Source organism: Entelurus aequoreus, linkage group LG17, assembly GCF_033978785.1.
Source record: "Entelurus aequoreus isolate RoL-2023_Sb linkage group LG17, RoL_Eaeq_v1.1, whole genome shotgun sequence".
Taxonomy (NCBI): domain Eukaryota; kingdom Metazoa; phylum Chordata; class Actinopteri; order Syngnathiformes; family Syngnathidae; genus Entelurus; species Entelurus aequoreus.
In genome coordinates this window covers 26490116-26511880 of record NC_084747.1, presented here as the reverse complement: position 1 = coordinate 26511880, position 21765 = coordinate 26490116, and the positions used below count along the sequence as shown (strand labels likewise).

At 36.8% G+C, this 21765-nt stretch overlaps 1 protein-coding gene across 2 annotated transcripts in view; it reads right to left on the bottom strand.

Annotated features, from left to right (window-relative positions):
* shcbp1 (SHC SH2-domain binding protein 1) overlaps positions 1–21765 on the bottom strand; it is a 39858-nt gene that overhangs the window by 13921 nt on the left and 4172 nt on the right. For both annotated transcript variants that reach the window (XM_062024182.1, XM_062024183.1), the window contains exons 2-9: positions 21181–21426; positions 16345–16460; positions 11534–11742; positions 11334–11429; positions 9200–9430; positions 5812–5989; positions 1376–1496; positions 1179–1310 (exon numbers count right to left, since the gene is read on the bottom strand). In XM_062024182.1, coding sequence (XP_061880166.1) covers positions 1179–1310; positions 1376–1496; positions 5812–5989; positions 9200–9430; positions 11334–11429; positions 11534–11742; positions 16345–16460; positions 21181–21426 — 1329 coding nt within the window. The remainder of the gene's footprint in view (positions 1–1178; positions 1311–1375; positions 1497–5811; positions 5990–9199; positions 9431–11333; positions 11430–11533; positions 11743–16344; positions 16461–21180; positions 21427–21765) is intronic.

Sequence of the window (21765 nt, the reverse complement as noted above, 5' to 3'; positions counted from 1 at the left end):
GAAAATGTTTTTAATTTATTTATCTTATTTAATTGAATTAATTTAAAAAAGGACCTTATCTTCACCATACCTGGTTGTCCAAATTAGGCATAATAATGTGTTAATTCCACGACTGTATATATCGGTATCGGTTGATATCGGTAATTAAAGAGTTGGACAATATAGGAATATTGGATATCGGCAAAAAGCCATTATCGGACATCCCTAATATATATATATATATATATATATATATATATATATATATATATATATATATATATATATATATATATATATATATATATATATATATATATATATATATATATATATATATATATACACACACCGGTATATATATATGTGTGTGTATATCTATATGGATACATGTCTATCTTTATGGGTATATGTATATCTATATAGATATACAGTACAGGCCAAAAGTTTGGACACACCTTCTCATTTAAATGGGTTTTCTTTCTTTATTTATATTGTAGATTGTCACTGAAGGCATCAAAACTATGAATGAACACATGAGGAGTTATGTACTGAAAACATGTTTTATATTCTAGTTTCTTCAAAATAGCCACCCTTTGCTCTGATTACTGCTTTGTATATACACATATATACATTACATATATACATACATCTATATATATATGCATATATCTATGTATATATACACAGCATGTGTCTGTATAGATATATATACATAGATCTATGTATATATACAGCATGTGTGTGTGTATATATATATATATATATATATATATATATATATATATATATATATACATAGATTTATGTATATATACAGCATGTGTATATATATATATATATATACATATATATATATATATATATATATAGATACATACACATATATTCATATATACATACGTTAGCATGTACACACACTCGGGCTGATGAGAGAATTTGCAATGACTTTTATTCATTTTTAAATACTGTAAGCTCAACAATTTTTGGTCATATTAAATTAATTCATGACGTGGGTTCACTGCAAACTTAAAAATAAAATTTTTCATCGCATATGGAATCTTGACCGTATTATCCTACCCTCCGAAACAATGACATGTTTCCTAATTGTACAACCCGTTACCCTTTCATGCATATCATCTTAAATGTGTTAGTTGTCCCGTGGGAGGCCGTGACGTGTGTTCAGACGCAATACTCACATAAAATACCCTCAATCGCATCATTCTGAATGAATTTAATGTTGGAAATCTTGACGTCAGCTCCTGTGGACTCAACAAAGGAGTCTCCGCTATATTTCTTCTCGATCACCACCTCATCAGGGAGTCCAAACCCTAATAGGGATATGAATTAAGTACAGTACAACAAAAATGTACTACCAAGTAAAATTACCATTTACCCTCGACAGTGATGGAGTCCGGAAGGAAGATGGCGCTGGAAACGCTGTACACTCCTGGGAGTACGAAGACCATGTCCCCGTGATGGCAAGAATCCACGGCTGAAACAGGGTCGCTATAAAACTACGCACACAAAGGAAAGAAAAAAAAACAGTTACTGTGTATACTGTGACCTCTTAGTTGCCCTCAGAAGATTAAGTCATGTACTAAAAGTACAGTAGGGCTGGGCGATATGGCTGAAAACTGTATCACCTTTTTTATGTTGGTCAATATCCATAATAATTGATATTTTTTATGGCCTATGGAAAATAAGGACCATGAAAATATATATCAAATATAACCTCCCTCAGATTATAATGCCCTCGGCTTTAAGGCAGAAAGGAAAAAAAATGTCAACACGCGCATTGAAAATAATAGGAAGTTACATGGTCTGTGTAACATTAATTCGGTCTGTTATTCTTATCGCTGGGTTGCAATCACGTGACATGGAAGCACTACTAAGATGCAGGCGAAGGTCTGGAGTCCCGTTAGGCTACTCTTTATTTACCTGCATCAGTGCAGATTTGGGTCTATTTTGAAAGGCTAGAGGCAAATATAACAGCGATTATGAAAATATTATTTCAAATGTGATGGAGTGGATTTATACAATCTTAAAAAAATATTTTTGAAAGATTTAAAGCATTTATCATCACCAAGACATTACTGCTCGCTACGACCTCATTTCACTTGATATATACTGTATTTAGAGAAGAAAAAACTGGAGGCACATCATGTCTTTACATCTGAGGGATCGACAAATTAAACAATCCGTGAAAGACAAAGTTGGACTTATTGGTGCATCGCTAAGTGACATATCTGATTGACATAACGAGTGCTGCTGTGATCGTGACGCTAATGAGAAAAAGGTTTGTTTGCAGTACGGCTCTGCGATATATCGATATATCGCGGGTTTGTCTCTGTGCGATATAGAAAATGACTATATCGTGATATTCGAGTATACGTTCTCACGCAGTTGCTTTTAGCTGCGGGCATTACACTACAGGCTCTTCTCACTCTTTCTTGTCGCTCCTTCTCACAGAGACATAAAACAAGTGCACCTTCTTACATACGTCACATGCGTATACGCCCTCACGGAGCAGAGAGGTACGGTATGGGTAACGTTAGCCGTGGTGCGAGTAGTAATACGAGAGAGAGAAGGGGCGAATCTGGTAACAAATGAAGGAAGAATTAATTCCCAAGAAAAACAGCAGGGGGTCCATCGTCTGGCGGTGGTTTGGCTTCAAGCGGGAAGATGTCGAACAGACAACCGTAATTTGTCAAGTGTGGGGCAAAAGCGTTGCTACAAAAAGTAGAATTACTGCTAATATGTAGCATCATTTGAAAAGTCACCTGCTAGAGAATGAGGAGTGCTTGAAACTCTGCATGTCAACATCTCTGTTCGGTGCCACACCAACAAAATGCCGAGGAAACCATTTCCACATCAACACCGTATGAAAAAAATAGTCAACAACAGGAGGAGATAACGTCCGCAGGAACCTACCACATAGCGAAGACATACACTATTTGATATCCTATTATGCAGCTCATTTTTCATTTGACAGTTGTTGAAATATCTTGTATGACATCATGCACAAATGTGCACTTTATTTGTTTTAAACTATTGTATTGGCGTTCTGTACAAAAAGTGCACTTTAATTTAGTGTTGTTTTGATATGTCATCTTAGTGACATCATGCACAAAAGTGCACTAATAGCTTGTTTTAAAATGTCTCTGACAATCTTGCACTTTCTGTTTTGAAATGACATGAATGTTTGTGCCACTGCTTGATAACTGTTTAATAAATACACTTTTGGTCAAATGACAGTTGTGATTTCTCTCTCTGCATGAAAGTTTAAAAGGAGCATATATTAATGCAGTATGAACAAGAATGTTTTAATGTAGACACATAGAATCATCATACTGGTGTGATTATATGCATCAAGTGTTCATTCAAGGCTAAGGCAAAATATTGAGTTATATATCGTGACATGGCCTAAAAATATCGAGATATTAAAAAAAAGCCATATCGCCCAGCCCTACTGTCAACTTGATATTTTGCCCCATTATTTAGCTGTAGATGTCCCTGTTGTTCAGCAATGTTTGCTAGCGATATCAAGATTCAGTATATGCTGTTGAGATTTATTCATCTACTTTATTAATACTATGAGGAATATTTTCTTGATGCTAACAAATATCACCAAAGACGCTATAATGTGGTCATCAGTGTCCAATAAAGCACTTGTCTTTCCTGCACAACAACTAAACTTTCAGTTTCTGTTATGAAAATGGAGAAGGAAAATACGGTGGATTGGACCAACAATCAAATATTTATTACTAGAACTTAACATGACGTTAATTTATTTGCACAAGCAGGTCTTGTAGTTATATTTAGACATAGCAACCACAAAAGAACACAATCTAATGTCCTTTCTTTACGTTTCGTTCTGCTCTCAAACACTACTAGTATAGTAGAGAATAAACTGGATTGCATCACAGAAAGTTTCTCAAACAAATCAAATGTTCAAACAAACATTTTACAGAGTGATCACTGCAGACACGATCAATGTATAAACAGCGGTCGCAAATTGAGAGGCTCGCTCTTTTTTTTTAAAAGAACTTCAAGTCGCCTCCTTACTCGTCAAGCACACTTCCCCCCTTCACAATAATAGCGCGGTTCGCCACGCATTCGGTCTGACTGCGCTAACAAAATAAAGTACCTTACACAAGCATAATGTACTTAAAGCACTTATTGATACATTTAAGCAATCATTATGCTTTGACCTAAAATATTTGATCCATAACGTTCAATAAATGTGAGGATTTTTGCATTTAATTAACATTTTATAAACTTTTATTTGACATAAAAAGCACACAGTATGGTGGTAAAATGTGTAAAAAAATAAAAATGTGAATGAAAAACAATTGAAACAGAATTTTTTTGTATATATTTCTATTGTTATTTAAATGTATTGTAATTGCTATTATTATTATTTTACTTGTTGTGGTGTATTTGTTACTAATTTATATCCAGTTTTTTTTTAAACTATATTTTAAAGTTGAGTTTTGGTGGTACAATACATACTCATGTTTTCAAACGAGTGACTAATCGTGATTACAATATCAGTCAAAACAATTGTGATGGTTATTTTTGCATTTAATTAACAAACGTTTTATAAACTTTTATTTGACATAAAAAGCACACGCTATGGTGGTAAAATAAGTGTAAAAGGTAAAAAACTGAATTAAAAACAATTGAAACAGAATAGTTTATATTGCTATTGTTATTTAAATGTATTGTTATTGCTATTATTATTATTTTACTTGTTGTGGTCTATTTGTTACTAATTTATATCCTTTTTTTTTAACTAGTTGAGTTTTGGTGGTACAATAAACACTGATGTTTTCAAATGAATGACTAATTGTGATTACAATATCAGTTAAAACAATTGCGATGATTATTTTCGCCATAATCATGCAGCCCTTCGATAACCGAGCAACGCAGGAAGTGATCACTGATCAGTGGGCGTAACACGCTGACAGCCAATCAGGTAACAGTATCAAGTTTGGTCGCGTCATCTTGTGTTTCAATGTGATTTTACAATTTTGTTTCAACGGTCGGAGTGCTTTCCATGCTTGTGTTTCCTTTCTGCCTTAATAGGCATTGTAATCATAGAAAAATTACATTTCCAATCAAATATACGTTCTCCTGCTCATTATTTTCCATAAGTCACAAAAAATATCAATAGTTATCATATCGACATACCGTATTTTTCGGATTATAAATCGCAGTTTTTTTCATAGTTTGGCCGGGGGTGCGATTTATACTCTGGAGCGACTTATGTGTGAAATTATTAACACATTACCGTAAAATATCAAATAATATTATTTATTTCATTCACGTAAGAGACTAGGCGTATATCAGCAATCGTCACACACACACACACACGTCTACCAATAAAAATTTGGCGGGGGCGGGTCATGGCAGAAGTGCATTGTGAAAAAAAGATGCTACCTGCTACTACTTCCGTACCTATGAAAATTGGTCATTTCAACATTGGCGATAACTTATAAAGACTGAGAAGTGCTGAACAAAAATGGCACCGAAAAGGAAATCATATACTACATGTTAAAAGCTGGAAGTAGTGAAATATGTAGCTGTTGTTTACTATTCTTTATTTATTTTAAATTGCCTTTCAAATGTCTATTCTTAGTATTGGATTTTATCAAATAAATTTCCCCCAAAAATGCGACTTATATCTGTTTTTTTCCTTCTTTATTGTGCATTTTCGGCCGGTGCGACTTATACTCCGAAAAATAAGGTAAATAGTTTCCAGCCCTGCGCTTGACAGCACTCACACTGTCACTCGTGTAACACAAGGCAGCACTGTCGAGTACCTACTTGGATCAGAGTGTCTTCAGAAGAAAAGTCAGACAAGAGTCGGTCGTTGAGGAGGGAGAGGAGCTGGTTGGTGGTGCAGGAGGCCGTGACCACATGGACCACATTGATGCCCGATTCCCTTTGCCCACGACTTTGGATGAACTGATGTCGAGCGTTCCCTTTGTAGCCCAGCACATACCTGGAGTTGCAAAAAAAATAATATAAGAACAATGGATGGCTTGATTTTGCCTATCATTTACAATCCCTATCTAAGACAAAAACATATGTTCTTCCCTTTTTAGGCGTTGTAAAACATAAATAAATGCAAGCAAAAGTCAGCTGGCAATGCAGTAATGGGGAGTCGATCTATTCCTTGACGTCACGTCCTGTCCATTAAATACGCGTGGTGGTCAAGCTACAGTAGCTCTGTTCTCAATGGGTACGAGGCGCCATTTAGCCTTTCTCCAAGAAAAAATGCCCTGTGCTTGTGTTGTTGTCGGCTGTACGAATCGTTGAAATCGCGAAAAGGATAACCGTTTCTCCAGAGTTCCTTCGAGAGGTCATCAAAAAGGTTGGAAGAGAGCAAGATTTATGAAAGACGACGAGAAAAGTAGTTCACACTCCAGTCCGAGGGAGCAGAGTGGAAGACTGTGCGAGTTTGCAGTGATCACTTTGTTAAAGGTTTGTTTGATATACCGTATTTTTCGGACTATAAGGCGCACTTAAAGGCCTACTGAAACCCACTACTACCGACCACGCAATCTGATAGTTTATATATCAATGATAAAATCTTAACATTGCAACACATGCCAATACGGCCGGGTTAACTTATAAAGTGCAATTTTAAATTACCCGCTAAACTTCCGGTTGAAAACCTTTTTGGATGATGACGTATGCGTGTGACGTCACGACGGCAACGGAAGTATTCGGAGCCCGTTGAATCCAATACAAAACAGCTCTGTTTTCATCTCATAATTCCACAGTATTCTGGACATCTGTGTTGGTGAATCTTTTGCAATTTGTTTAATGAACAATGGAGGCTGCAAAGAAGAACGTTGTAGGTGGGATCGGTGTATTAGCGGCGGACTACAGCAACACAAACAGGAGGACTTTGTTGGATAGCAGACGCGCTAGCGGCGGCCTCACCTTGACTTCCTACGTCTCCAGGCCACCGACCGCATCGTCGATCGCTGGAACGCAGGTGAGCACGGATGTTGATGAGCAGATGAGTGCTGGCTGGCGTAGGTGGAGCGCTAATGTTTTTATCATAGCTCTGACGAGGTCCCGTTGCTAAGTTAGCGTCGTCAGCAACAGCATTGCTAGGCTTCGACAGGCGGCACATCATTAACCGTGTATTTACATGTCCAGTGTTTGGTTCGGTGTCTCCTGATAGTAGTATTGTTGATCTTCTGTCTATCCTTCCAGTCAGGGGTTTATGTATTTTGTTTCTATCTGCATTTGAGAACGATGCTATCACGTTAGCTCAGTAGCTAAAGTGTTTCACCGATGTATTGTCGTGGAGATAAAAGTCACTGTGAATGTCCATTTCGCGTTCTCGACTCTCATTTTCAAGAGGATATAGTATCCGAGGTGGTTTAAAATACAAATCCGTGATCCAAAATAGAAAAAGGAGAGAGTGTGGAATCCAATGAGCCAGCTTGTACCTAAGTTACGGTCAGAGCGAAAAAAGATACGTCCTGCACTGCCTCTCTAGTCATTCACTCTAACGTACCTCATCCACGAATCTTTCATCCTCGCTCAAATTAATGGGGTAATCGTCGCTTTCTCGCTCCGAATCTCTCTCGCTCCATTGTAAACAACGGGGAATTGTGAGGAATACTACCTCCTGTGACGTCACGCTACTTCCGGTACAGGCAAGGCTTTTTTTAATCAGCGAGCAAAAGTTGCGAACTTTATCGTCAATTTTCCCTACTAAATCCTTTCAGCAAAAATATGGCAATATCGCGAAATGATCAAGTATGACACACAGAATGGATCTGCTATTCCCGTTTAAATAAAAAAAATTCATTTCAGTAGGCCTTTAAAATCCTTTCATTTTCTCAAAACTCGACAGTGCGCCTTATAACCCGGTGCACCTAATGTATGGAATCATTTTGGTTGTGCTTACTGACCTTGAAGCTATTTTATTTGGTACATGGTGAAATGATAAGTGTGACCAGTAGATGGCAGTCACACATAAGAAATACGTGTAGACTGCAATATGACTCAAGTAAACACAAAAATTCCATATGTTCCACTGAAAATATAGAACATTACACACGGCGCTCAAAAATCCATCAAAAAATGTTTTAATACGACTTTGGTAAGCTATGAAGCCACACCGCTTGATTATTGTATTATTATGGTGTGTGTATAAGGTAAGACATATCTGGCGTTTTGTTTCGCAATAGTATGCAAAAGCAACTTTTCTTACCTTCTGGTACCTGCAGATCTGTATTTGGGATCTGCATAAGTCCTGAAAATTTGCGCGAGTCCGCCTTTGTAGTCCGTGACAACACCATAGTCGATAAGCTTCATCTTTTTCTCTATCTTCTTGTTATGGGACATTCATCCTCCACTGTTGCCATTTGTAATATAAAGTAATGTAAAGTTCTTACTTATATCTGTCAGTAAACTCGCCATGAAAGCGCTAAAACATACCGGTGTAGTGAGTTCACATAATTCACCAAAGGAACTTTAGTTATTAGAGAGTTCCGGTCTGAGGTTTTTTTCACGGGACACATTTCCGGTGTTGTTGTTTCCGGATGAGGAGATGCTGCTCCGTTATTGATTGAAGTAAAGTCTGAATGTCATTAAAACAGTTAGCTCCATCTTTTGACACTTCTTCCACTCCCGTCCTTGCACGCTACACCGCTACGACAAAGATGACGGAGAAAAGACGCTGCCGAAGGTGAGCCACGTAAATAAGACCGCCCACAAAACGGCGCATCCTGAAGCGACTGTCAGAAAGCGACTTGAAAACTTTCTGTAAAACATAATTTATGCAACATTTTGACCAAAGAACCACCATTACATGTTACGTAGACCACAAGGAAGTGTTTTACATTTAGAAGAAAAATAAAATAATATGACTCCTTTAATCCGGTGCGCCTTTTGTATGAAAATAGACCTGACTAAACCCGCTCATTGGCAGGGCGCCTTTAAATTTGGTGCACCCTATGGTCCGGAAAATACGGTACTTTTAATGGTTATTATCTCCCATTTAAGTATCATTTTGACATTATTTGTACTTCCTAAAACGGTAATGGAGGCTTTTGAAGTTGTTGTTTTTAAAATCCCACCCAAAAAAGACGTGTGTTCTTGTCTCTCATAAAGATTGTGAACGATAGGCAAAATTCCAAAATAAGTGCAGTTCCGCTTTAAAGGAGTTTGGAGAGCAGTGACTTACCTTAACAATGGGTTCTCAATGATCTTCAACTTGCGTTTGAAGGTTTCCACCGTGTCATAGAGCTTCAGGCCCTCCACCATGGACACATTATCCAGCTCTGAGTCGGAATCGCCACCGAGGCTGCCGCGCAGCACTGAAAACTCCTGGAAGCAGCGCTCACACTTCTTCAGCAACATCTTGTACTCGGACACAAGACCTGCCGGGACTCTCTCCTCCAAGATGTCATAGTGACTGCGGCGAGACAAATGAGAAAATAAGATTGACAAATACTTGTACGTTTCATGTACACTCGCAGATTCTTTTGAAGCATAATCTACTTTATTTACCCTTTCAACTGGCAGCCCGAGGGGCCGAATGACACCATATCGGGCCCCAGGTTTAGTTCAAAACTTGGGAGAAAAATATTTTTGCAGCAAATTCCTAAAAACACTAAATTGCTTGTGTTGTATATTGGCAGATCCTTGATTGTTTTAATGTATTATGTATATATATATATATATATATATATATATATATATATATATATATATATATATATATATATATATATATATATATATATATATATATATATATATATATATATATATATATATATATATATATATATATATATATATATATATATATATATATATATATATATATTAAAATATATATATATTAGGGCTGCAACTAACGATTAATTAGATAATCTATTAATCTGTCGATTATTACATCGATTAATCGATTAATAATCGGATAAAAGAGACAAACTACATTTCTATCCTTTCCAGAATTTTATTGAAAAAAAACCAGCATACTGGCACCATACTTATTTTGATTATTGTTTCTCAGCTGTTTGTATATGTTGCAGTTTATAAATAAAGGTTTATTAAAAAAAAATAAAAAAAATAAATTTAAAAATTAAAAATTAAAATTGCTTCTGCGCATGCGCATAGCATAGATCCAACGAATCGATGACTAAATCAATAGCCAACTATTTTTATAATCGATTTTAATCGATTTAATCGATTAGTTGTTGCAGCCCTAATATATATATATATATATATATACGTATATGTACAGTAGTTGAATCAATGTTATTTCAATGTTGACAATATAGTTGAATCAACGTTGAGTCAATGTCAGAATTTGTTGAAAAATCAACATTGTTTCAATGTTAATCATAACAAGCACTTTCAATGCTTTTTTTTTTTTGCTATCTAGGTTACGTTGACATTTGAACCTTCCTAGCAAACATAGAACACTGGGTCTTAACTTGTGATTTACATAACTGAGGCGTTCCTCAAGGCTCCACTTTAAGTTCTCTCCTTTTTGACAGTTGCACATGTTTTTGTAATGTGATTAATGTAACTAAGGTGTTACTGTAGTCATTAGTTCAACCTATTTATTATAGTAGTGGTGTTCCTCAAGGCTCCATTTTAGGCCCTCTCTTTTTCCTCATTTGCGCAAGTTAAGTTAAAAATCAACTTTGTAAAAACCCTACATGGAGATAATCCTTGACTGGCTTTTTTTTCTCCTTAAAAACAGCAAAATGCTTCTGCAACGCTGTGGTTCCCAAAATGAAAAAAAGTTTTGGATATATATATATATATATATATATATATATATATATATATATATATGTATATATATATATATATATATATATATATATATATATATATATATATGACTTATTTAAAAAAAAATTATGACTAAGGCCCTTCTGGGTCCCCAGGATAAAACTTGAAGGGAGGCCTAAAAGGTGAAAAAAAACTATAAAATGTTGGTTTTGAAAATTAAAAATATCAAAATGGCCCCTAAATAATTGCATTTTTCTGTATATTCAAATATTGCATGTATTAATAATAATCTACATGCAAATATTGCAATTACTAATAATAATCTACATGCAAATATTGCATGTATTAATAATGATCTACATGCAAATATTGCATTCATCAATAATAATCTACATGCAAAATATTGCATGTATTAATAATAATCTACATGCAAATATTGCATGTATTAATAATAATATACATGCAAATATTGCAAGTATTAATAATAATCCTACTTGGCAGAAGTAGGGTTATTACTTCTGGAAGCACCCAGCTGTAAGAAACAGATTCATACAAGGAGCACTCACAGTCTCAGACGAGGCTCAACACATCGGACAAAATAGTCAAAGTCATCGTCCCCATCTTCTTCATCCCAAAGCCTCCAGACATGCGTGTAGAAGAACCTGAACAGACAGTGTAGACAGAACACCTCCATTATTTCCTTTGACTGTGAACTCAAAACAATTCCCAGAGAGAGTGACCCAAAAAAAGAGGTGTAGAACCATACCTGAGGTGCTCAAGTCCGAGGGCGGTCTGGTCATAGTCCCCGGACTCATCGTACACCACCTGCAGGTCCTTTAGGGGAACCTTGTGCTGAGTGGCCTCCAGCAGAGCGCTCATGGTTTCCTCGTTGATGTCGCATCCTTGAGCCGCACACTGCAGAGGAAGAACCAGCTTCACGCAAGCCTTGAGGTCACTGAAGTCCACATCGTGAACCTGGGAGAGTGGCATCCCGTTAGTTCTGGAACCACACGCTATGAGAGAAGGACAGCAGGAATCTTCATTCTCTAGCAAAAGTTTAAAAAAGGAAAATTTATGACTTATTTTTAACACCTTTATGAGTGGGACCCTTTTGGATCCCCAAGAGTTTTAGTGGGGGTTTTTCAAATCATGAATTATTGACCTATAGAAGGCTCCAATTACTTCACATCAAATATTCCACTTAAAAAAAATTGGGTAAAATATTGCATATTTTGTGTTTTTGCCATAAAAGACTGGGTTTGCGAAAAATCGCACAAAACATTAAAAAATAATAACTTTATATCAGCAGATGGACCAGAAGTTGTTCTAGACATTTAAGCGTTAAATTAAAAAATAATTTTTTAAAACATTTTTATGACAGACCGTTCTGGGTCCCCGGGACCAAACTTGAAGAAGGCCTAAAGTTAAAAAAATATTTAATAATAATATAACAATATTTATATTGTCTTGGTTTTCAAAATTAAAAATATCAAAATGGCCCCTGAATTATTTTATTTTTCAGTGTGCTGCCCTCAGTGGAAAAAGTTGACACCCCTGATCTAGAGAGTTTAAATTGAAAGTTAAAAAAAAAAAAAAAGTATGACTTATTTTTAACACCTTGGTGAGTGTTAAAAATGTGTACCCAAGAGTTTGAGGGATTTTTTTTTATCATGAATTATTGACCTATAGAAGGCTCCAATTACTTCACATCAAATATTCAATTTTATGCCATAAAAAACAGGGTTTTGACAAAAAGGGCATAAAACATAAAACTAAAACTAATTTATCAAGGTAGATAGACCTGAAGTTGATCTTAACATTTAAGTGTTGAATTAAAAAAAAAAAAAAAACATATATATATATATATATATATTTTTTTTTTATTTTATTTTTTTTTTGAACAATTTACCAAAAAACAAACAAACAAGCAAACACACTGAAAATGTGTTTTATTGTTTGTGCTACGGTGCCATCTTTTGGACGAGTTTGCTTATTGCAGGTGATAGTATCCTTCCATTTAGTTCTTTGAACCGGAAGAAAAAGTGCCGTTCAGTCTTATAGCCATTAATAGCGTTTCTACTCAAATTGATCCTTCATCCATCACTCCAGGCAACATTTGTAAGTTTTACAATATAACTAAAACAATTTACTCACTAAACCGTCCCATGTGTGACGTCTGTAGGGAGTGTTTTCGTGCATATTTGTGCGTGGTATCGTATTGTAATGACGCTAGCGTCGTTTGCATTAGCTAATATGCTAAAACATTTACGAGTGTCTGTGTTAGTATTATTAACTTACAATGGCATTCTTTTTGTATTGTTTCACTTACACAAATTCCTCAGTAAATTCACCAAAACGTCACTGTGGAGTTTTTGAGTCTGTTTCGCTGATTAGAGAGCTAGCTTGCGCAGCTAGTGGGTCCATGACAATTATTATTTATAAACACTGTAAAGCTTTGATTCGGTTATTTCTTCAGTTTAAGAGCATAATGTAGAGAAGGTAGTGTCCAAAGTGTGGCCCGGTGTCCATTCGTTAAGTTTTGCTGGCCCCAGGTATATTGTTGAAATAAAATCAAACAAAAAGTAAAAATGAGAGAAAAAGACGCAAAAAGACAATGTAGTAAAAAAATTAAAAAAATAAAATAAAAAATAAAAAAGCTTAAATTTTGGTCATTAATAACTACGAGTGTACCGGTATATTGATATTGAGCAAAATAACAAGTTGACAACAGCTGAGCACTAGGGGTGTGACGGTACACAAAAATTTCGGTTCGGTACATACCTCGGTTTAGAGGTCACGGTTCGGTTCATTTTCGGTACAGTAAGAAAACGACAAAATATAAATGTTTTGGTTATTTACTTACCAAATTTGTAAACAATGGCTTTATCCTTTTAACATTGGGAACACTATAATAATTCTGCCCATGTTAATCAACATTAAACTGCCTCAAGCTGTTGCTCAGATCAAATACAATGACAAAACTTTTCTTCTACATATAAAAAGTGCAACATTAAACAGTTTCAAGTCAACTCATTATGCTTGATTTATTACAGCATTTGGGAAGCCTGTAGTTGATTTTTATTATGTAAATGTTATATTTTTATCAACATGTGATAGCTGGGACCCTGCCATTCAAAACTAGGCTGCTCCATTACTAATGATTAATGTAACTATAGCTGAAAAAATAGTACAATAGCAATAGGAGAGACTATTCATCCCTCAACACCATGGAGTTCATGTAGGCTTAATGATGCACTTACATTATTATATCAACTATCAGAGACAGAAACTCTTCATTTAACATAATGTCCTTTTTTGCTGCTTCAACATAGCTCAATCAACACAGAAAAAGGTAAAGTGAAATAACAGACAGACAGGGCTTTGCTGTCCGTAACACACAAACACGCGCACACATACACACACACACAGCGCAAAATGAGCTAACGTTACGCTAAAAGCGAATTAGCCTTCACCTCAAGCCAGGACTGCGAGCGAGCTGAGCTGCAGTTTATATTTCTAGAACGTCAACGGGCTCATAGTGATGTCACTAGTAGTTGACTGGGAGGTGTTTATTATAATTTGGGGAGAGTCCGCTGCCCGATGCTTACCTGCTAAACGCTAAGCACTGACTACATGCGCTCTGAATACGCACTGCTGATTGGCTGTTACCGCTCTGAATACGCACTGCTGATTGGCTGTTACCGCTCTGTTTGTAACCAATCAAATGGTTGTGTGGGTGGGACAATGCTGGGTGCTGTGTAGAGTACTGACAGAGACAGGCAGAAGGAAGCGGAGCAGCTTGTTAAGACTTTAGCTTAGGCGGCTACTTTATATGTTCGTGTGGAAACTCGTTCGGTACACCTCCGAACCGAACCCCCCGTACCGAAACGGTTCAATACAAATACACGTACCGTTACACCCCTACTGAGCACACAATAGCACACTAGCCGTAAGTGTCCTAACATCTGTCAATATGAACAAATATCAATTTATATAAAATACAACATCTCCAAGGCGGCAGCGTATTCAAATTGTATCCAGTAACAAACGTGTCCGCGTCACATAAACCGGGAGTGAAACAACTGATCACCCATAACAATTTAAAATAAAAGACAAACATATTCAAACACACAAATAAAATTTTTTTTTAGCTCTTATGAAGCCAGAACAATATTTGATGTTTCCTCTGCCAAAAACGTATATTGTGTATCTATTTATTTTAGTTATTAAAAAAGACACCTTTGTTAAAAGTACTTTTTGAGCACATTCAACAATACCACGATCATGTTGGTCATGATAACATTCACAATAGCTTCAGTTAGTCATTTTGTTTTGTTTGTGTATATTTGAGGGGTCCTCTACCTCCTTAATCGAAGACAAAACCCATTTAATTTATTTTGGTTGGGATTTTTATTCAAGTGCAAAATTATGCTTACAGGCAGTATATTTTATTTTTACTCAACCTGGCATTTGAGTGTTAAAATATACGAGAAATATGATGGTGTACTTCCATGATTAAAATGTGCTGCCATTAAATCAGCGGTCAATTTGCTCTCAAAAAAACCCAATGGCAATAATATCTTTTGTCGGCAATCATTTGTAGGTCAATATATCGTTGGGCAAAGTTTGTTATCGGCCCAGGCCTAAGCATGAATCAATTCCAGATGGTTAATAATAAATAAGTTAGTGTTTCTCTGTTTGACTCATTACACTTGATCAAACCTCTTCTAACATTCACACTACTAAATAATACAAGTATGTCTCATTTGTGCTGAGATTGTATCGGACTGATACTATCGTACACGTACCATAAAGTTCGACCTTTAAACATACATCATTTCTGTTCATAGCAAAATGGCCCCTGCATTCTTTGACTGTTCAGTATGCGGCCCTTGGTGGAAAAAGTCTGGACAAAAACTTTTGAGTCCGTCTGCAGAAAGCCAAATATTTAGACTACTGTATTTTTCGGAGTATAAGTCGCTTCGGAGTATAAGTCGCACCGGCCGAAAATGCATAATGAAGAAAGAAAAAAAATATTTAAGTCGCATTTTTGGGGGAAATTTATTTGATAAAACCCAACACCAAGAATAGACATTTGAAAGGCAATTTAAAACAAATAAAGAATAGTGAACAACAGGCTGTATAAGTGTACATTATAAGACACATAAATAACCAACTGAGAACGTGCCTGGTATGTTAACTGAACATATTATGGTAAGAGTCATTCAAATAACTATAACATATAGAACATGCTATATGTTTACCAAACAATCTGTCACTCCTAATCGCTAAATCCGATGAAATCGTATACGTCTAGTCTCTTACGTGAATGTGCTAAATAATATTATTTGATATTTTACAGTAATGTGTTAATAATTTCACACATAAGTCGCTCCTGAGTATAAGTCGCACCCCCGGCCAAACTATGAAAAAAACTGCGACTTGTAGTTCGAAAAATACGGTATAAATGATTGCATTTGCGGTATACAACATGTATAACATGTAAAAATGACTATTTTTGAGATAAAAATATTTTTTTTCTTCACAAAATGGTGCGGGGTATAGGAGCCGTCTCACCTCCACCAGGACAGCAAAGAAGTCCGCAGACCACACGGCTCGCCACCCGGATGGTTGCATGACTTTGGTCAAGTAATCCGCCGTGAAGGCCTTGACCTCGGAGGGCTTGCAGTCACCTGATCGTGGAAGAACATGAACGTTACTGGAGGACAGCTCGTTGGTGGTAGGTTCCAGCTGGAAAGAAATCCACGCAGACGGACAAGTCAGCAAGGTGTATTTTTTCTGAAATATCACGAAGATGCTCTCTATGAGAGCTGGCCAGACCAAGCTGGTTGTTGATAAAGTGCCTCCCCAGTTCATCTTTACAAGATTAACGTGACAATACAAGGTTTCCCCTGGGCTGCCAAGATACCGGTGGGGGCGTGGCTAATATGACGTCATCACATGTACTTTTTTCTTATATAATATCGTTTTATTCTATTGTTCAATTGTTGTACATTCTATAGACGTCTCGAGTCCTTTTAGTCACCCCTTCCTTACTAAAAACGACTGGCAACAAATTTAGCATCTTGTTCTGGGGTTATTGTAGACAAGGGTGGGCAAACTCATTTTAGATAGGGGGCCACATGGAGAAAAATCTACTCCCAAGTAAAATCATGGCATGAGAACTTAAAAATAAAGACAACTTCAGATTGTTTTCTTTGTTTGGAAATAGAACAAGCACATTCTGAAAATGTACAAATCATAATGTTGTTGTTGTTTTTTTACACTTACATGTTGCGGTTAATAGTATGCTATCTTTATTTGTCGTTATTTATACTTTCTGAATAAATAATGTGATAATGTTCATCAGTCAACTCATTGGTGTTAATTTTCAATATATCAAGATAAAAAAATAATATCAAAATCACATTACAGGAAGTTATTTATGCCTAGTGGTTAGAGTGTCCGCCCTGAGATCGGTAGGTTGTGAGTTCACACTCCGGCCGAGTCATACCAAAGACTATAAAAATGGGACCCATTACGTCCCTGCTTGGCACTCAGCATCAAGGGTTGGAATTGGGGGTTAAATCACCAAAAATTATTCCCGGGCGTGGCCACCGCTGCTGCCCACTGCTCCCCTCACCTCCCAGGGGGTGAACAAGGGGATGGGTCAAATGCAGAGGACACATTTCACCACACAGAGTGTGTGTGACAATCATTGGTACTTTTATTATAACTTTAACTTTAACTTAACTTTAGTTTGCTAATTTTCCTCAACTGGTGCCCTAACATGTGTGTTGTTGTTTTTTTTTACATATATAGCATCATCTACAAAGATACAAAGAATTGCTATTGCGACATCTAGTGGACACATTTAGAACAGCAGTTTCTTTCATTCCAAAATTTCAGCTCATTTTTATACTAAGCAAACTTATCCCGCGGGCCGGATAAAACCTGTTTGTGGGCCTGATCCGGCCAGCGGGCCGTACGTTTGACACCCCTGCTGTAGACTGTACTCGTGTTCAGACACTCTTTACATATGTCCCTCCGCGTCAAAAACGCGAGCTACAGAGAGCCTGACATCACACTTGCTGGAAATATATCATCCTTAAAAGGGGAACTGCACTTTTTGGGGGTATGTTGCCTATCAATCGCAATCATTATGAGAGACGAAAAGACATAATTATTTTTTTTTGCATTCTAAAAATCTCATTCTTGGTGGCGAGCAAAGGAGCTAATGTTAGCAATCAATTCTACCTATAAATCACTTTAAAAATGCATTCAAAACCCGTCAACAATATTTCATTTACGTTCTGCAACCTGTATAACAACCAAACTGTGGCAACATTGTTATTGTAAGAGTGAACACTGAGGAACTATTTTTCTAGCGTATTAACACATCGGCATGAAACGCGTTTGAGTTTGTAATGCACAACACAATGTGATAGGACACCAATGTGTACTGAGTGAAAAACATGAACAATCATATTACGGCGTGGCAAAGTTGGTAGAGTGGCCGTGCCAGCAATCGGAGGGTTGCTGGTTACTGGGGTTCAATCCCCACCTTCTACCATCCTAGTCACGTCTGTTGTGTCCTTGGGCAAGACACTTCACCCTTGCTCCTGATGGCTGCTGGTTAGCGCCTTGCATGGCAGCTCCCGCCATCAGTGTGTGAATGTGTGTGTGAATGGGTGAATGTGGAAATACTGTCAAAGCGCTTTGAGTACCTTGAAGGTAGAAAAGCGCTATACAAGTGTAACCCATTTATCATTTATCATTACAGTATCTGTAAAGTATTATTTCATGTTTTGTATGTACACAGCTAGCCAGACATTGTATGTACTGTATTTGTAATAATACACATGACATGCTGCGTGTATCATGATCGATATAAAGTGTGACTCAGTCGATAGACTGAGTCAGTTTGGTCCAACTGACAGTTTCTGGTTTATTTGGGTAAGCACTCAATTTACGTCGAAATAGCTTGGCTTCAAATTCCACATTTACAGCTTCGAGTCACTTTGACCTCACTCTCTCGGTTTCCATCAGCTCCAACGTCTCACTTTTCCTTTGAGCTGATTTCTAGAAGCAGCAGTTCATCCTCAGTCTAATCAGCTTCAAAAAGATAAGCTTGTGACTCGTCATTTGTCCAAAAATAGTTGCCTTTGTTGTTTGTTGCCGAGTCTGCCATGATTAGAACACACTCGCGTTTGTTGCCAGAAGTAGGAACACACATTTGTTGCCAGAAGTCAGAAGTGCATTGCTATGGAAACAGAAATCAATGCACTGAAAAAACTGGCCGCGGCAATGATTAAACTGATCAAAATACGGTAAATATTTTGCATATTTTGTGTATTTGTCATATAAAAAAGGTTTCTTTGGAAAAAAAAGGGCATAAAACAAACCCGCCAAAATAAACAAAAAATAATAAAAACTTATAATGGACGGATAGATCCGAAGTTGATCTTAGAATTACGTGTTGAAAGTTAAAAAAAATATATTGTAAAATTAAATTTTAACACTTATGAGTGGGACCCTTTTGGGTCCCCAAGAGTTTTAGTATGATTTTTTAAAAAGGTAATTGCTCAAAAATAATAATATAATCAATGTTGTTGTGATTTATTGAACTATCAAAGGCTCCAATTACTTGGTAAATGGGTCGTACTTGTATAGCGCTTTTCTACCTTTTTAAGGAACTCAAAGCTTTGTCACTATTTTCCACATTCACCCATTCACACACACACATTCACACACTGATGGCGGGAGCTGCCATGCACGGCGCTAACCAGTCCCATCAGGAGCAAGGGTGAAGTGTCTTGCTCAAGGACACAATGGACGTGACTAGGATGGTAGAAGGTGGGGATTGAACCAGCAACCCTCAGATTGCTGGCACGGCCATTCTCCCAATTTCGCCACGCCGTCCCCGTACTTCACAAACATTCCAATTTCAAATTTGTTATGGGGGGGGGGGGAAATATTGCGGATTTTGTGTTTTGTTTGTCAAATAAAGGGTTTGACAAAAAAGTCTAAAAACATTCAAACTATTTAATTTTTATCGATAGTCCTGAAGTTCAATCCATCCATCCATTTTCTACCGCCTACTAGCCTATCTCAAGTGCAAGTTGATCTGGAGATTTAAGCCTTGAATGAACAGGCATGTGATTTAAACTTAATGAAAAAGACGAAGCTCCTGGTTTTTCAGTAATTGAACATGCAAAAATTTGCAAAATAAGAAGCTACATTTAAAGATGTTTTAGTGTTTAAATAATTGAAAAATTATCAACAGAGTTGACATAAATACATACACCAATTGTCCAAATGAATCACTATGTCTGTTTCAGTCACTACGTTATTTAGTCACTACAGTAATTACCACTTGTATTCACATCCACAGGAACCACATGGGTGAGCTTACTCTATACAGTATTTACAACCTTACTAGTGTTCACTCCATAGCCACAGATGGTTCATTTAGTTATTGACATTATTAAAATCATAAAGAGTACAAACAATGTCTATTCTATTAGCTAACTTTCTTAATCGGAATAGCCATTTGTGATTTATAGCATGAAATAACATATCTTGCAGTCATGTTGTTTATATTTTAAAATGATTCAATGTCAAAATATAAACAGTACAAATAATGAACAAAATGTCAGCTACCGTCTTGTTGTAAAACACCAATGAAAATGAAATGTAGCATTTAGACAGGCTATACTGTCTTCTCCGACTCTCTCATCGTCATTTGGGTTGTTGTGACTTCCCTTCCTGGTTCGATGATCTTGCCTGTGATTGGCCTGTCCGTAATGTTTTGCCTTAATCTTAACCAATCGCGACTCATCATAGTAATCATGTTCTTATATGTAAATCAGCCAATCATCATTGTTGTTTCCCGTACAGTTTGTCCCCTGCCCGTGGAGTTGCTTTGCTACGTAGCTTCTATTTTTAAGTTAATCATTTTTAATGGAAAACCGTCGTTTTTACCACTGTATTATCAAAAACCGTACTCATTACGGGAAAACTATAGCTGTCGGCAGGTATGGCAAAGAGACGGATTAAGATTTTAACACACATTGTAGATCGGAAAAAAGGAAGAAAAACGGAAAATATTTTTTTATATTTTTAGACATAAAAAAGACGGATTTCCGACTATAGACGGAAAAATCACATTACTGAAACAAGTCATACACAAAATTAGTATATGACTTATTTTTTACATTTTCATGACTGAGACCATTTCGGGTCCCCGAGACTAAACTTCAGTGGAGCCCTAGAGGGTAAACAGAATCGATACATTGTCCTGGTTTTGAAAATGAAAAATATCAAAAAGCTTTGACACCCGTGGTGTGAACCAAAGGCATGTTTTCCCACCGCATGCAGTGTGTTTGCGTGTCCAGCGGGCGGCGCTCTTACCGAGGATGTAGTCTTGGTACGCCTTGAACCGCTCGTAAAACAGCAGACGGCCTGTTTGAAAAGTGTCTGGGAGACCGGAATCGCTTCCGGCGCCGCGCTCGCATCGCTGAAGTTGCGTCCCCGTCGGCTCCGTGTCGAAGTGGTGTGTGCCGCTGTCGTCGTCGCCGCTGTCGTCGTCGCCGCTTCCAGCCGCTTCGGCGCTTCCAGCCGCATCGTCACTTCCAGCCGCATCATTTTGGAACAGCACTGTGCAATAGAAACATATCAGCCACAAGTTTTGACATATTCTGGAACTTCCTAATGTAGTTCTTTGTATGCAAAAACTCCAGTTTCAAATAATTGGAATGGTCTGTCAATTATTGAGTGATTATTTTATGTATAGAAGATTCTAACTACACAATGTTTCTAGGTATATATATACAGTTGGGGTCAAAAGTTTACACACACTTGTGAAGGACATAATGTCATGGCTGTCTTGAGTTTCCAATAATTTCTACAACTCCTATTTTTTCGTGATAGAGTGATTGGAGCACATACTTGTAGGTCACAAAAAACATTCATGAAGTTTGGTTCATTTATGAATTT